The sequence below is a fragment of the Dermacentor albipictus genome, chromosome 10, assembly GCF_038994185.2.
Source record: "Dermacentor albipictus isolate Rhodes 1998 colony chromosome 10, USDA_Dalb.pri_finalv2, whole genome shotgun sequence".
NCBI classification, from domain to species: Eukaryota; Metazoa; Arthropoda; class Arachnida; order Ixodida; family Ixodidae; genus Dermacentor; species Dermacentor albipictus.
The window spans coordinates 54,552,628-54,570,448 of NC_091830.1; the positions used below are offsets into that span (position 1 = coordinate 54,552,628).

The 17,821-nt window shown below is 42.0% G+C and overlaps 1 protein-coding gene across 3 annotated transcripts in view; it reads left to right on the forward strand.

Moving 5' to 3' along the window:
* Window positions 1-17,821, forward strand: part of LOC135907670 (papilin-like) — a 45,615-nt gene that overhangs the window by 17,700 nt on the left and 10,094 nt on the right. Inside the window, exons 3-11 of one of the 3 annotated variants that reach the window (XM_065439371.2) lie at window positions 2,529-2,696; window positions 6,500-6,778; window positions 7,572-7,724; window positions 9,234-9,401; window positions 10,440-10,793; window positions 13,082-13,237; window positions 15,410-15,577; window positions 17,043-17,270; window positions 17,455-17,553. In XM_065439371.2, coding sequence (XP_065295443.2) covers window positions 2,529-2,696; window positions 6,500-6,778; window positions 7,572-7,724; window positions 9,234-9,401; window positions 10,440-10,793; window positions 13,082-13,237; window positions 15,410-15,577; window positions 17,043-17,270; window positions 17,455-17,553 — 1,773 coding nt within the window. The remainder of the gene's footprint in view (window positions 1-2,528; window positions 2,697-6,499; window positions 6,779-7,571; window positions 7,725-9,233; window positions 9,402-10,439; window positions 10,794-13,081; window positions 13,238-15,409; window positions 15,578-17,042; window positions 17,271-17,454; window positions 17,554-17,821) is intronic. The other 2 variants (XM_065439372.2, XM_070527081.1) reach the window with 2 other exon arrangements.

A 17,821-nucleotide genomic window follows, 5' to 3' on the forward strand; every position in this document is an offset into this window, starting at 1 on the left:
GGACACTCTCAGAGCTGTTGAAAATTAATTTTGTTGTAGCTAGGGCCTCCCGACGCCTACGACAACTCGTGATGTGCCGTCGCAACGATCCACTTTTTTTTTCTGGGACGTTTCAATATCATTCTTTCTCAAGTTATGCCGCACTCTATGTTTATCGGTCCTCTCAGCGAGCAATTATCCGCTGCTTTTTTTCCTTAATCCAGTACAGTATTCATTGTTTGTAGCTCTACAAGCATGAACATATGCCATGTCTTTTCTTTTGTGTCCTTTTTACCGACCCCTTTCCATTCCACTGAGCTTGCCACTATGTAGCATCAACAAGTTCGTAGACCAAAGGATCATGACATTAGCCGGGCAGTACGCGCGGGCGAGTGTCTGGGTGCGTGCATTATGCTACTTTCCAAACATCGTAGCCCCGACATGGTGTCAGAAATCTTCCTCACGCAAGTACTTGCTGTACGCCCGAGTAGTAGCCGATGGCTGCTTGCTGGTACTAACTTTTGCGATCCAAGCTTGAGGTAGCTTCGTGTCCTGTGACTTTGTGTGAAGGCTGACACCAGGCTTCATTGCGTGCGTCCGGCACTGCGGCACCAAGCAGTAGCCTACCAGGTTGGACGCCTGCAAAGGCAGGCACTACCGACAATAGTACATTCATGTGTTGTCAAGCACAGACCCGAAGCGGGAAAACTTCCCCACCTAATCAAAGCCGCAGCGCAGGTGGCACCTTAAACTTTCGTTTTCAGCTCGCTTCGCCGGTCGCAGTGTCCACGTGATCAATCATACTACGTCATGCCGACGGCGGCACCAGCTATACCCATGGTGTTTGTCGCCCTTAATATAAGAAGGTAGAACCAGCCCCCAATCCAAGCGTCCAGCATTACAGGGATGCATTGAATGGGACAGGTGTATTCAGTATATAACCTTGCTCTGTAGAACTAAGGCAAACAAAGCACTGGTAATAAAAGCAGGCTTGTGGTTATATGCCGCCTACTTCCAAATTTGCGAGTGTCCTTCCGAGCGACGGGAACTTCCACAGTAGCCGAGCACCAAGAGAAGATTGCCCTCGTACCTATCTTATCCGTAGGTACCTCCCAGCCGCACTTGGCTACCTTCAACAGGAGCAGCGCGTGCTCACTATTTCACCAATGCTTTGATGGAGACAAGGAGCACCCGCAGACTCTTGAAAATTCCTATATGGCCCGCTTGCGAGAAGAGAAGCGGTATAAACAACCAAGCGCGAAGCTAGGTAAATCATTACCTATTAGAAATCCCGGTTTGATTTCGGTGGCACCGGGATTCCAATTCAGTACCTCCCACATGTGAGCCAGTCGCTCCAGTTTGGCGACCATTGCGATTTCCTAGTTGTAGAATAGCCGCCTCGGTTGTGGGAGGTAGTCGGTTCGATTCCCTTTGCTGCAGGACACCCATTGGTTTAAGTGGGCGCAAGCGTTTTCTTGCCCGGCGTTCGGCTTTGTTCAGGGGTGATTCTCGTTAAAACCCTTATCAGCGCAAGAAAAGGGGGTTTGCGCCGCTCCCACGACGACCATTTTTTATGTGGCATCGCAATTGACTTATTAGGTGAGGACGGATAAACACCGCTTTACAGCTGTTGACATCCTATAATAGGGGAGCACATAGGACACTTGAACGCGCTTTCGCCTAAACGAACAGAGGGTGCGCAGTTGGAAAAGGTGCCCCCAGAGACCGCGCACATGATATTTTAGGACACCTGTCGATATACGAACTCCCTCCGTAGCAGCCGGGCATACCTACTGACTGAGAAGTCCGAGTCGAAGGTTGTCCATCGGAGTGCACGACATAACTCGCCGAAATCGCCGCACCGACTGGCCGCGACATGATGCGCCGTGCTATATGTAGACCGGCTACCGGCGCGGTCTGTTTCTTTAACCAAATGAAAATTTGTACTATCTCGGTCAAAGGTTCATTCACCTGAGTGCACGACAGAATTCGCCGAAATAACTGCACCACTGGCTGCGGGTGAGTGCCGTCAGCGCCTTGCCAGAGGAAGGGGAAGTGTGGGAACGCAGGCACGACGAGCGGAATCGGAGAGAGCTGGGGAAGAAGACGACGACGAGTGCGCGAGCAGGGGCACAAACGCGTCTCCGCGACCACGTGACTTATAGCACCGCATCCAGTCACGTCGCCATGTATTCCGCTTCGTGAGCCATATCTGCGTCCGCATGAATACAGCACCGCTGTTTTAAAATATCGATTCTATTTCATACCAACTCACCGCCTTGTGCACTCTAGCACCGGAATCTTTATTCCACCTGCAACGCGTCATGATACATACACCAGAATCCACCAGCGCTCTATTCTTGCATATTACACAGTGGTAGAGAACATCTTCAATAACGTTATCTAACATGTTTGGATAACACACGCAATTGGATGTTTTCCCGCAAGGTAATGCCCTATGTAGTGATACACATGGTGACCGATTCGCTGAAATAGGTTATATCTGTTATATTTATCATTACAAGTTTTTGTTTTCACTCAAATTATAGTGGTCGTCTGCTTCATCCGAATGCGGCCTCAGCCCTGTGACGGCAGCTTCAGCGTAAAGGTATTCCGTTTCAACGCACACAAAGGAAAATGCTATTCAAGGAAGGGTTGCACATACAGAGGAAACAACTTTCCAACTATGGAAGAGTGCATGAGCACTTGTAGCGCAGGTAAGTGTGTGGCTGGAATCTCCGACTACCCTGAATCCAAGCATGAATTGTTATATTCAGTTTCTTTTGCGGTTTGGAACAAGTTTCGTAACAAAGAATTTTTAACATGTAGTGCACGCTGATTATTTCCAAAACATTTGCATGCCATATTTGAATGTCGGCCTAATGTGTCCGATAATACGCTAAAATGTTTTCCGGGCTTCCTTGTTTTATTCCGTTTTACTTTGCACTTTTTTTACAGCTAAGCTGTTAGTCTCTCGATGGTGGCAATTTTTCGTGTCCGTTTATGAACCTAAATTATAGCCATCAGTAATAGCTCACACCTCCTTAAGGTGAAAGTATCACAGCTGCCATTTTGCGTTTAGTTCAGATTCTCCCACCAGGGGAGGCCACTGAGTCAAGATTTCAGAAAGGGAAAAAAACTGCTCTTCGCCGTCAGGAGTCTTCCACTACGGCATGCCTCATAACGAGAAAGTTGTGTAGGCACGTAAAACCCCATATTTTTAATCAATAAATAAGTGCTAGTATTTACAAAACATCGCGTGGTTCTAATAATGTGCAACAATCGTTGTGAATAAGCGTGTAAGTGACAAAAAAGTCAATTTGCATGGACCAGGCCCGCAGAACATTTTGCTAAATTTATTTGTCCCATGTACATTCCTTAATCAACGTAAGACAGTTTCTCATGAAGGGCTTGCAAAGAAGGGCTTGCTGCCTGATTATTTAAAACTGAATAGTTTCAGCTTTAATAGTTTTCCCTCTTCGGTAATGCGCGACCATGTAAAGCCATAAATTGCCAATTTATAGAAACAATACCTCATGAACTGTTAATCAGAACAGAAAAGATCTTTGCATGAATGATAAGCGCACTGTAGCCTAGAAAACTAAAAAAAATATTGTTCTTTTGCATTTAAAATAATAAAAAAAATTTCATAACCATTTATTGTTTTGTCCAAATTTATTAGGGCCTATGTCAATTTGTAATTGTCTTACACGCACATCTTCACAAAAACCTTTGTTTAATAGTTCATTTAAAGGCCTAGCAAACTTAATTTTATTATGTTGAATAGTTTTGGCGGAAGCGCAGTCCAACGCAGGCTTGTACAGCAAGAACGCCAATTTTTGCTCCCATTCTTTGATTAGGATCAGGTACCGTTTCAGTCAAGGCGAATATAATAGGCTTCATTGTAAAGCAAATAAAATAAGCTTTCTAATGCAATATAATTCACAGCTGTCCAATGAGCACGGAATGCACATTGCGTGCGCAAACATTTACTAAAATGCGGTGTGCGTACCGCCCGAATGCGACCGCCTCCTTAAGCAAGCGAAAACGCGATGGCTTATCTCCCTCGTAATGCTGAGGCTACCAGACATCCGCAAAGTGAAACAAACAGTGCATGCATTCATTGGAATCAGACAAAGTACACAACAGCGTACATCTCAAAAATGGACAAGCTAAAATCCGTCATCTTCAGCAATGGCTCGTACCTCCGTGGGCAAGCAAAAATGCCATGGCTCGTACCCGCGTAAACAAGCAAAAAATACAGGGGCTCGCTCCTTCCCCCCAAGGGCAGAGACTACAAGCGCTCAGCAAAGTGAAGCGAACAGCGCATATTGAAATCACCCGTACAACAGACACCACAGCACACGCATCAATTAAGAACAAGCTCAAAGCAAGCATCCGAACCACCAAAAACCCATTGTCTCCCTCAGCAGCTATGGTTTTGCAACAGCATCGCTTAGACATCTACTTTCACGGGGCCGGCATGTCAAATCACGTTTCCTTTGACAATACGCACTTTAACTTTAAGTTAGCTAATCCTATGTTTTTTTTATATTTACAGCACAATTCCCTAGCGCAAATCCTATATGAGTAACGGGGATCTGCCAATATATACCTACGTGTATTGGTGTCTTGAACATAATGATACATTTTATTCTTCTGATCAAATATTGCTTTTTAAAACCGCATAGATATATGGCCGAATTATTATGGTGTAAGAACTTACACAGCTATAAGGAGAGTGTGCATTGGCTAGAGATATGGCATAAAGCTTTCTATCGCCAGTGGCTACTACATCTCTCAGGAGTAATATACTTCTCTTCTTAGGATCACATCGGCTTCTGCCATTAATGGTATGTTTTTCAGCGAATGCAATATGACCACTCAGAAATATCAGAACGGATTAAAACAGAACTTTGTTACTCTCTACGGCATACGGGTCTCGGAAAAATAGATAACTTACAGGCTTTAAAATAATTGGGGAAAACCATTCGATTATTGGCCTGTGATGTGATGTATTTGAAGAAGACTTAGAATTTCGCAATGGTGCCTATTGAAAACGAGAGCCAAGCGCAAGAACATACGTGGGTTCCGAGTAGAGATTTCTATGGGCCCCAAGAAGAAACGCAGACTTTTCACGGTTGACAGTTCGAAACTGTAAGGTCAGTAGGTGGTTACTATACTTCTATAAAAAAACATGCGGAGCTGAATTGTACTCTTAGTGCGATGCCCATAATACTGTTAAATGGTTCCAAAGTTTCGAAGATCTTATATACACACACGCACACACACACACACACATATATATATCATAAATATCCGTCCAAATAAAACAAGATAGCGAAAATATTTCAGAATTGATTTTTTCTAAGTAAAACCTGGAACCTGCAAAACTTTTCAGAATGAAACTGAAATAGAATACCTTCTTCGCGTGAAGTACCCACCGTGGTTGCTTAGTGGCTATGGTGATGGGCTGCTGAGCACGAGGTCGCGGGATCGAATCCCGGCCACAGCGGCCGCATTCCGATGGGGGAGAAATGCGAAAACACCCGTGTACTTAGATTTAGGTGCACGTTAACGAATCACAGGTGGCAGAAATTTCCGGAGTCCTCCACTACGGCATGTCTCATAATCAGAATGTGGTTGTGGCACGTAAAATCCATAATTTGTTTCTCGTGAGGTAAATTTAAAACATACCTGTCTGTTTATTCTACATCATATCTTCTAAATACCCTTTCAGTTGAGGTAGCTTATGAGAAATAAGGACCCTAAACATTGCCTTACAATGCTTTGCTTCAAATGTGAAGGTAAGATTGGCAATACTTGACCGCTTCAGCTGGACCACCTGGTTCTTGAATTCCTCCACGCGGTCGTTTATCTTAACTAAAATTCAGAAATCATAAATACTATTATATTTATGTTGTTGTGTGATGTATCAGGCTTGGTATTCTAGTTTAAGCATTGAAATGATCGCAAGCGACTCATGCGACGCATTTAGCCACCCGGCTACCCTCGCACAATTTTTGTGCACCGTCATTGCTACCGTGTGCATAGACCAACGTTCGCAATGTACTATATCGCTTTGATCAAGACCTCCATAAAAGTAAATCATCTTCTTCTGCTCACCTAGTAAGCATACGCCGCCAAGGTTGACGAGGGCACTGCTACTGTTTTTAACGAATACAGACATTTAGAAATGGCTCTAGTCTGAATTGGTATTGTGGAGGGTTATTGGTGTTCCTTTTGCTTCGCGTGATATTGTGTTGTGATCTTTTGCCCGGATAATGACGGCCTGTGCTTGCGTGTCTGAACCCCCTGTCACTCTGTACTTTCTGACCCTACTACTTCCCAATCCACCGTTCCCCGGTGTAAGGTATCAAACCGGATTTCATTTTTCCCGGCTATTCTCTTTCCCCTTTCATATTCTGCTGCACTTCCCTCACTCTGGGTATGTTTCTCTAGAGTTTGGCGTAAACAAAAAGAAGCTATTGGCATCTGTGTTTTCATTAATGACCATTAGGCGCAGGATCCACCGACGAAAGTGATGATGATGAAGGTGGCAGTAGCCATTTGCAGCAGCAGAGGCATGTGCACTTGCCGCTTTATAAGTTGGTGGTCCGAATACAGCGGAACGGTACACAGCCTATCGCGCCGGAATTATCTAATACTGGAGGAGCGCCAAGCATTCCCCAACGTGTTTCAGGCCAACAACAAATGACCGGAGCAACTGCCACGAGTCCAGCGGAGAGCCCACCACTGCACTCAGATACTGCAGTCGAATCAGGAATTGCCCAACATGGTAATCATTTTTCTTCATGGGGTCTATGTACCGAGAGGAAATAGCGAGTTGTGAAGGACGACCTACATCCACTGGCGCTGTAATCAAACAGATTGAATTATTGAACTTAAAACGGCCACGAAGTCTTAGCGTTTCCCTGTCGGTACTTGCTTCATTTTTAGCATAATAGAAACTGATGTTTTACAAAGTTTGAATGCAGTCGTGGTCGAGATACCGCACTGGACATTCCAGGATAGCAAATGTGGCACTACCGTATTGCAAGATCTGAAATAGACATCACAATGTGACCGAATAGCATTCGTTACTTTATGCCAGTGCTTCTGAGAGAAGTCGAGCACAATTGTTGCTCAGAAATTACTGGAGGTACATATAAATATTTTGTACTTCTGCGAATGATGCCAACAAAAGCATTGAGCATTAACAATGTATCACGAAGGTGTAAGTGCGCAGTTTGATGGAATGTTATATACTCTGTGGCATAGAGTGATCTTGCTTGAGAAGAAAAGAATAGACCAGCCCTGATTGCACTAGGGATAGATACGTCTATGAAACCGCAGGGTGGTCGCAATTGTAACCACAAAAAGGTACGTAGGTATTTATTGCAGAAGAACGCCACGAACATGAAAGGTGGCACAGATTTTAAATATCAGTTGATCGATTGATGGATTGTTTGCCGATGATTCCCTTATGAATTCAGGATGCATTAAGCTATTTGCATGAGATTTAACGGTTCATTAGCATCGTATTAGAAGCTGTTGATGTGATGAGTTTTTTTTGTTTCTGTTTGTTAAAGATGGACGGTGCACTGCCAATATCTCGAAGTCCACGCCTTCCTGCAACTCGCCTATGTACTACTTCGATCAGACTACGCGGCTCTGCAGACGCACCTGCTCTGAACAGGCACCGTTTCAATCTAAATCGGAATGCGACGGCATATGCCGAAGCGGTAAGGAGACTTTGACACACACGCACGCACGCACACGCACGCAGACGCACGCACGCACGCACGCTCACACATACACACACACACACACACAAGTAGTTAACACCGCGGGTGCACTTTAAAAAGAGCTGTACATTTCTACCGATAGTATTTGCCTACTCTATGCAAAGGGTGTAAGTAGCCCTAACATTCATCGTTATTCATAGACAAAAATATTACAGTTGCATCGCGCCATTAAATTATCCACGCATGGAAGGTAAGCTTTCGTCAGATAGTTTCCCCAGTGTATATTAAGGCCAAAACATAATTACCTCAAATAAATTCCCGTTTTGCAGCATTGTTAATGTGCCGAATATTGCTTTTAAAGTGAAGAACATTTATGTTTGAGCGTATCATCTTCCAAGATTTGCAGTGAAACACAAGAAAAATTTACGTTTCAAATGAAACTAAAGCCAAATGGAGCGCCGATAGGAGCAGGAGCTGGAATTTACAAATTTTATCCAAGTGTCGCAATATTGCTACATAACAATGGCATACCCCAAGGCTAAACAGTAATATCACTTATTGCGCTAACTTCGTACTCATACCGGACCTCTGTTTAATGACTTATGTAAAAAATGTGTATTTCTTTCACACAGACTATTCGAGGTCTCATCATTCTTGCATGCTTTATTTATGGTTGCAAGAAGGACAAAAAATACTGTGTCATCAGTGTAAATTTACATGAATAGATGCAATGATATTGTCCTCCGCTTGTGAAGAAATTAATGAGCAGTACGTTATTCTGACCGGTGTATACATGTTGATAATTATAAAATGTTCAAAGTATAGGTCTTGTTTTAGACCTCAGGTCCTCCTCAACAATTGTTATAATATTTACTCTTCAATATCAAATACAAGGCAAATTTCGCAACAAAAACAGTAGGCATGTAGATGAAGCTCAGTTTCTCGGTGGACTTTCTTTTTTCTTAATTAAGGATTTCAGAACCATTACAACTCAATGGCGAATTAGGTATGGGACAACACTAATACGGTTGAGACTTTCCAGCAATCTGACAAGGAGCAAATAACCTGTAATACTTCACTACAACGGTACAAATTGGGTCAACAAAAACACAACATATTTCTCTGCTCACCATTCAATGAGAAATACTTCTTTTTATTTATGTATATATCTTTTCTCAATGGAAGTATAAGACACCAAGCTGATCCCCTTCAAACTGCCAACATTGTGGCTGATGACCATGGTCTGCTCCTCCTGCCAGACTCGCATTTATAGGGCAGTCTCGACAGCCCGAAATTTATTTGGGACTGTAAAAATACCGAAAATGACAACCGATTTTGGGTAGTACGTATGAACAAGTATTGCCCGCTTGTGAAATTGGCACGTTTCACTAGGGCGGAATTTGATGATCATGATTTTTCGTTATGAACTCACATTGTGTGATTTCCAGTACTAACTTTTTTTTATTTTCGCATTAACAAACAATTTTTTATCTGTTTATATTCCAGTTCTTGTGTGTTTTGATAAACAGCGACCTCATCCCTGCAAGACCAATAGCAACAACGTTGTATATTACTTCGATGCTCACAAAGGAAAGTGCTTTGCTAGAACAGGTTGTACTTACACAGGGAACAACTTTCCGACTATACAAGAGTGCAAGCGCACATGCGGTGCATGTAAGTACACAGAAAATATTTGGACTGATGACGTACGAGATAGTGTGGGAAATTGTGGTTTCTTTGTTGAGACAGCACAAATGCAAATTTGAAAATAGACTTTCCTGCATAAACATTAAACAACACCATTCGTCTCTACGAAAATGTGAACGAAAAATGAAGTTGTTTCTATTTAGATATTAAGTAACTCTATCTGGTCAAATAAGAATTCACAAAGTTTCAGTACCTTCTTCCATGAGGAATGGCCAAATCTTGACTTTCAAACAGCAATACCTTGATGGACTTTAGATATCGGAGGGGAACATAATTTCGCAAGTTTATTATTTTCATAATGAGAAATTTTTTATTGCTTCCACTTGAAGCGTTGTTCTATAAGGAGCGAAATTTATAACGTGTTCATCCCTTTTAAGCGTTCGCTAGCTTTTATCAAAGAAAAGCTTTAATGCTTTCACACCCAAATTCCGTTATTTTGACAGATTTTGTGGCCACGTTCGTTTTTGTTCCGTTGATGAGTAGCACATTGTTGGAGATCTATAAAATGAAGATATCAATATGACCACCTTTTAATTCAGGGCCATCTTTACCTTTGTTTTGAGGGCCACCTCGACTTGCTAAAATCGCAATTAAAATTTATTTTTATAACAATTACAGAACAGAAGAACACAGGCATAGATCGACTTAATTTTGGAATAAGTCTGAGGGTGCATTTCTTAGAAAATATAAATACATTTTTAAAGAACTGGAGAATAAAATATATGGGCTAAGTTATAACTTATTCGCGCCAATAAAATAGCTTGGGTTGCCTTTAGCTGCATAAAGAAAATTAGAACTGGAGTTTTCAAAGAATAGTTCCGTATATAGTGTTTCTAGGGTGCATATTAGAAGTCTTACTTCTTCACTAACTTGATGAAAACATGAATGAGACACGAGATAAAAAGACTATAAGTGGTATACAATATCCCTCGGTAATGCGGTTCGTAATGTAAATACGCAGAAACTATATGCAGCAATCTTCGTTCCAACTTTCAAAAACACCAGACGCAGGGTTCAAAGGGCAGACTGAAGTCAACAAAGATATTGCACTCGTTCCAAACAACGGGAGGCCATCACAGCCGCTGGACCAAGGTGTGCCAAGCCAGGAGACACCATGCAATGTTACACGTGAACAAGCAACTCACTCAGAAGGCTACTTCGTGTCGCCAAATAACAGACCAGCCTTCGCAATTCCAGAGGATGGCACAGCTTTGCCACCAAATACGTCACATGGAGAAGTGCCCGCATCTCCTGCGCTGGGCATCGATGTGCCGCCGATTATCAGCCCAGCGACACCTCCGGGAGGAAGTAAACCTGACTCATCAGATGCTGCAATAGCATCGACTATTCCCCAACAAGGTAAGAAATGAAAATTAGTGTCCCAGTATCATCTAAACGGTGCACGAGGTACTTGATAAGGCGGTTTGTAATCACCATAGACATAAAGTAATTAATCTGTCTACCTAGTGACCTAAATTCGTCTTCACCAACTCGTGTGTTACCCTGCTAGCACGATGATTTCACGGTGTCAGGTAGCCTTCTCACAATGAACATGAAATTGTGAGCAGTCTTATTAGACTTGTAAACAAACCACAGCTAGCGTCACTAAGCGAGAGTTTATGGACGATTACCTTGTAACCCAAAGAGAAATAAGCAATGTTGCCTGGGACGCACCACGAAGAGCTCGAGTTGTGAAGACAGTAGATACCAGGATGAGAGCAAATCCTCGAAAGCTAGTCATGTCATTTCCAGAGCAGCTTAAGTAGTACATTAACAGCCGAGCTTCGTGGCCACCAGGTGATTTGATGCCATGTCTAAAAATTCATTTCTAGTAACTCTTCCTACCGTTGATAAGGCGTCCACTTCGTCCTGTGAAATGATCTTAGCGACCAAATGTATAGCCACCATTTCGCCCACTCTTGATAGATACTATATAAAATAGGAACCAAATTCCTACCTTTGGTAAACATCCCCCAGCGCACTGTCACCAAGGAGCCAACTATCCAGGTGTGCTCGCGTCTCGCGAACACTACATGAGGTCGAATGGCAATTTGTCATTTGTAATACATAATTTTTTCGCACAGATGTGCGTAAGGAGTCTTGCTCACTCATGTAAAAAACTGTGACATGTCCAGAAAAAAAAAAACTTTAGCAGTACACCTAGTTGGTTCAATTTTTGAGGTCCGCAGTTGACATAGCAACATACATCCATTTTTAGCTAATCAGGCGGCATATGAACAATTCACTACAAAAGCTTTGTTATTCTAAGCTTTCCACTGTTCGATTAGTGAATAAAATACCCGTAGATTATTACATGGTTGATGGTGCATCGTGCAATCCCAGCATTTGTTTATTTTTGACCCACACTTCGTACAGACCGTAATTCTTGGCCGGTTGTGGCCTAACCGCAATCTATCTACTACAGGCGTGGCACCAAGAGACGGATTTTCTCTTCCAGATAAGTCTGGCAGAAACATACACTCCCCGTATGCGGAGATGGGCGCGGCTGCCTTATGAAGCAGCAGGCCTGCGTGCCATCGTCTATCGGAATACGAGACTCACCCTTGTGGTCGACTCGTGATTCATTTTAAGAACCTGGATCTCTATTACGTACCCATAATTCACGGCCGATGGGCATTTTCGCATTCAACCTCCATCAGACTGTCGCTGCCGTAGTGAAAACCTAACGAGCGCCCTAGAAGAACAGAACTATGAAATACGGCATATCTCAGCAGTTCTCGCGTGTGGGGTGACGTCATGTTTGTCGTGAGAATGCTGACCGTTTAGAGCATCGAATCCCTGCTTTAAAAAAAGACAAAAAAAATATGCTTGTCAGGTGCAACAAGAGACAAAGTTGTGAAGACACGACGTCTGTCACACAAACAACTTTGCAATATATGGCTCACCAAACACGAAAGCAGCGTTTATGTACAACGCTAGCGCCATTACTTCGAAGCCTCAGAATGGTGTCTAAGGTTGTGGTTTCGGTTCCCACCTGCGGCAAGTTGTTTTTTCATCCACTTTAATTTCCATTAATTTATCGTTTCTTTATTTCATTTATTAAGCACAAGTAATTTCCCCTATGTTGTCCTTTGTGTCAATGTTTGTTAGCTTCTTATGACATGACTATATATGTATATATGTATATAAATATATATATGTATGTATGTACATAAATATATAAATATATATATGTATGTATGTATGTATATATATATGTATATATATATATATATATATATATATATATATATACATATCCATGGTATGTATAGCACAAAGTATCGCCCAGTGGAAGAAGGATTGTTCGCATAAATACAAAGCGTCTGTCAGAACGAAGCCAGCATGTCTGAATGCGATATGATGATGAATATGGTGAACATAAAACACGTGCGCACAGCCATGCCTCAATTGGAGCAGACAAGACTGCGTAGAGAATTTTCATATAATTTCATTTCAAAAAGAAATAGAATATCTCGAAAATTATGCCAAATGAATATATTGTGGGATTTTGTGATACAATCGGATGCCATAAGTATGAACATGGTTGTAAATAGTGGTTTCTGTGCTCATCAAATATATTTCTTAATGTCTGCTCTTAAATTTAATAAACTATTCTCGACCTTCTTTGTTTATTTCTGCGGAAGATCACAGGTGCTCTGTTACTGTAACCAAAGAAACAGACACGTCTTGCAAGGCACACATGTACTATTTCGATTCAAGGACCCGCCTTTGCAAACCTACATGCTCAGAAATGGCGCCATTTGTGTCCAGAACCGGATGCATCAGGAACTGTCGTAGTGGTAAGGATTATACCATCAATTATAATTTTCTACTCTCATTTCAGCACAACAGCACATGACTAGAATTCGCAGGAGTGCTGAACCGCATATGACGACAGGATTGAATCTACAGAGTAAACGGGTAGCTGAGAGTCTACAACCGCAAAATAGGCGAAATTGAATGGCAGGCAGAGTTGAATGAGATTAAGGCTTCGGTCCAGACAGGTTAGGCTGTTTGCAAGTGTGGGAAAGAGGTGAGTGATAAGAGAAGATGTTGTTCTGGGATTGTTATGGCATAGCAGCCGTGGAGGCTATAATGTGCCAAACACAGTTGATAAGAAGAAGTGTTTCTGCAGACTACTTATAAGTGGCTTATTTCGGTACAAATAAGCCATTTTGCTTCCGAAGTCAACGCTGCGATATTGAGTTAGCGGAAAATCCACTCCGTTACCTGTGCTTATAAGTGTGTTCAAATTACTCCGAAGTTATTTCTTATGTTGCATGTCACAATCATTGCATATTAATGTATACTTACGACGCGCCGTAGTTCTTCAGCGGCTATGGTGCTGCGCTACATAGTATGAGGTCGCGGGATCGAATCCCGGTGACGGCGGCAGCATTTCAATGGGATCGGTATGCAAGAACACCCGTATGCTTACATATAAATGCACTATGGCGTGCCTCATAATGAAGTGGTGGTTCTGGCACGCAACACTCCATTATTAATTTTATCTCGTATATTTACGTCTATTAGTGCAGGGCACGCCTGTGAACGCGGACATAAGAACTAAAAGGCGAAGGTAGCATTGTTATTTTCACGCTGTTTGTGTCTTTCTTAGCACGCCAGGCTATATTCGTAACAAATTGCTCAACTTCTTCTTGTTGTCAGGTGTGTTCGTTACTCTTGCATAATTTCACCAGCGAAATGCTTGTTGACTCACAGCGTATAAACACATAACATAAACATAAACGCTACGCGGTTTATGGGGCCAGATGTATTACAATATCTCAACATATTAACTGCTAATCACACTTTGTTAAATATGAGAGTGCAAAAAAAAAGAATGAAGTTTCAGATGATTACCGAGAGCAATTATCAATCACTGCGAAATTTCTCAGCTGCTGCAATCGCTACAGAATTAAGAGTGCATTCCTGGCTTGAAACCAGTTTCTGCGCATTTCATTCTCCACCTAATGAAAGCCTGACGTGCTGAAGTGCTATAATTGCCCTCATGTCATGTTATTAAAACACGCAGCATTCATATCGCCTAAGCACCTCCAAAGAAATATTGGTTCCACAATATTTATTTAAATATTCTCATAGTGAACACTATATTAATTGGTAAACACAAATTGAGGGAGGCTTCTACGGGTCATGGCTGATTTTATGTAAGCGGAAAGGTTTGGTTACTTGAAGCAAGGTGCTCAGTACCGGAAAGGCACTGCGTGTCTAAACAATTATAGAGGATTATATATTTTATTTACTATAGTAGATTTTCTAACATGTTCCAGTAAGCTGCAACAATAGTATATCATGGAAATGAGAAAACATATTTTTTAAAACATTACTGAAACTTTGGGCGAATAAACTGGAACAAAGCAACCTACATGTGATATGCTATGTGCAAGATGTAGATGCTAATTGCATAAAAACATGTGTCATGTTGTCTGACGTAACTAGCAATGCATCTTATGTAGAGGCATTTGTATCGTCGTAACAACCAGTCAGTACCGGTTTACGTAAACAACGCATGTCCTCCCACTTTATTCCCAATGTTCAACTGAACATGTCGTCTAATATACCGAGTGTGTTTGATGAGTTAATAAATAATAAACAAGTCTTACTAATTTTATGCGCGTTCTCTAGATCTAAATCAATGGTGCGCTCCGTTAATGTTTCCCAGGTTTTTGGTAGCATTAGTTACTGGTCTAAATGGTATACAACACTAATACCAGTAACATTAAAGAAATACCCCACATGATAGATGATCAACACTTCTTCATTATCTATATCACCAAACTCATACCTTAATTACTGCGCTGCTGTGTGTAATACAAGCTAAATAACTTCACAAGAAAATGGTACTTTCTCGTTCGGGACACATGACAGCTCGTGCGATTTTAGCCTGAGAACATGCGAACTTCTTTACCCTATCCTAATTCATGACAGCTTCTTATTTTCTGGCATTGTAGTTCTCGTCTGCTTCGTCAAGCGCCTCCCTAACATTTGCGGACGCAATCGCAAGATCACGGTGTACTACTACAACCCTCGCAAAGGGAGATGCTTTGTAGGGAAAGGCTGCACATACCAAGGGAACAACTTTCCTACCTTAGGCGAGTGCCAACGAACGTGCGGTGCATGTGAGTATTATATTACCTTTCTTTATGAATTTCTCAGTGCAATTTGTTTTCTTAGGGTTTTTTTAAGGGGGGAGGGGGGTTGGAGATGGTGATGAAATTACCCAGTAATAATCTTTGTACGACACTAATTTTCTTCTGTATTTGGCGGAGAAAAAGGTTTATGTACAAATAAAGTGGTAAAAGGCTAAACATGGGTTTTGCGACCTGGAGTCGGAAGTGTTCGATGGCGGCGCCCAGTAATTGATTTATGTTAGCATTCACATAACCTCCTACCTTAGGTGTAACTAACACGACAGCTTCCACGACCGCCTTTCGTTATAACGTGTGCATTCAGCATGTGCACTCTAAACAACATTCGGACGAAGTGTTTCCTATGTTTGAGAAGTGGGCCACATCAATATCTTTACATTGGCTCATTCTGAACGAGCATGCCTATATTGACTGCCTGTGCATGACTCTATTTCTTCTAAATGTCCTAAACAGCGATGTTTTCAGGATACAATTGCAAATATCAAGGCGCTGCACATTGATACTGTCAGCGTGGTCATTTACGATCTTCGACATGCGAACAAACAGACAAACTCTGTTTAACAGCAGTTTGTGAGTTTCGATTGTTTGCCAGATGTGAGCTGAGTCACTATGGCGTCAACAAAAAATGAACACAAAAATAGAGGATATAATTTCGTAATTTGTACAAGTACATACAATTCCTACACTTGCACTTTCACATAAAATGTTATTTTGTTATGTCGTTGTGTTGTGCGAAATATTAATAAACGTTCCGAGAGGCTATGATGTTTTAGGCGTTTAAAAAGAGGGGTCTTTATACCATTCTGTTATTATTATAACTGTGACCAATCATTAACGTTGCGGGCATAGAGTGCACTCTTCATTATTTAGTTTTGGCTCAAAACCGAGACTAAATAGCAATGAGCTACAAATAAAGTACTGTGCAAATTCGATGTAGTGAATTGATCGTAGTAAATACGCGCATCGTTTCCTTTGGCTTGTATTGGGGTCCACTCACTCGCGCTAAGAAATGTTCTAGTGGCTAGAAATTTTCATCAGGTAAGCTACACTGATCTTTCATCATTAGCGATGATAAGTATAAAACACGCAGAATTCCAGTTTTTTATTTGAACTGGTACATTTCATCCGTACGAGATGCAGATGTAAAATAAATTCCGCGTGTTGACCAATGTCGTAATATATACTAGCCCTTTGTTAGTTCTCGGAATTTGTTTGCCTTAACATGGGACGAAGGCAATCACACGTTTTGTCGATTGGCACTATAGAAACCCAGAGCTAGGGTTCATGAAGAAACTACTTAGATCCCCGGGCTATATCTATGATGTTTTGTTGTGATTTATTTCCGTTTATGTATGTTACGCATTTGTACAACAAAATGTCATATTCAGGAAATCAGTATCTGTAACATTCTCCAAAAAATTAATTCTTGATACAGTCACAGGCTTAGAGGAGCCCAGTGAAGCAGAGAATATCAGCGGGAACAGAGACAGTACCAGTGAGCCACCGCTGGAACAACCTGACGAACCTGTGACGGAGCAGATGCCAAGTACCACACCTGTGCCACCCGTGACGGAACAGGTGCCAAGTACCACACCTGTACCAACTATACCACCCATGCCCGAACCTCCGAGACCCGGAATTGTTTCGTGGGTACCACAAAACGGTAGGATATAAGGAGAGACGTGCATTGTAAAGCAGTCAAGGTGACTGGCGCGCAGATTAATCAGAGTGAAGGAATGCACTTACATAGTAGTACGTTGCCTCCATTATCACGAATAGCGAGTTTATTGGCATTCACATTTTATTGTGCTGCACGCGTCGTTAATGCTGCATCCGAAATATCGCAGAGCCAGTCAGAGTGCCGCCACCGACAAGCACGTCTACGCGAATGACGCCACCGACTCAGCCCTTCGAAACTGGGATAATGCCAGCAGTCCCACATCATGGTATGATATACGTAACATTATTACAACTGTGCCGATTTATTAACGCAAGAATTATAACGCAGAAGCATGTACAGCAGACGAAATAAGTGAAAATACCTAATGTTGGTTTACACCCACTGGACACGCGGAAGCGCAATCCTGTTTAAACTTATCTGGCCTCGTTAATATAAAGAATTCACCTCCCCACCTGCAGGGTAGCAAACCGCACTCAGTATGGTTAACCTCCTCTGCCTTTCCTTCCTCTCTTCTTTCTCTCTTTCTGTGTGTT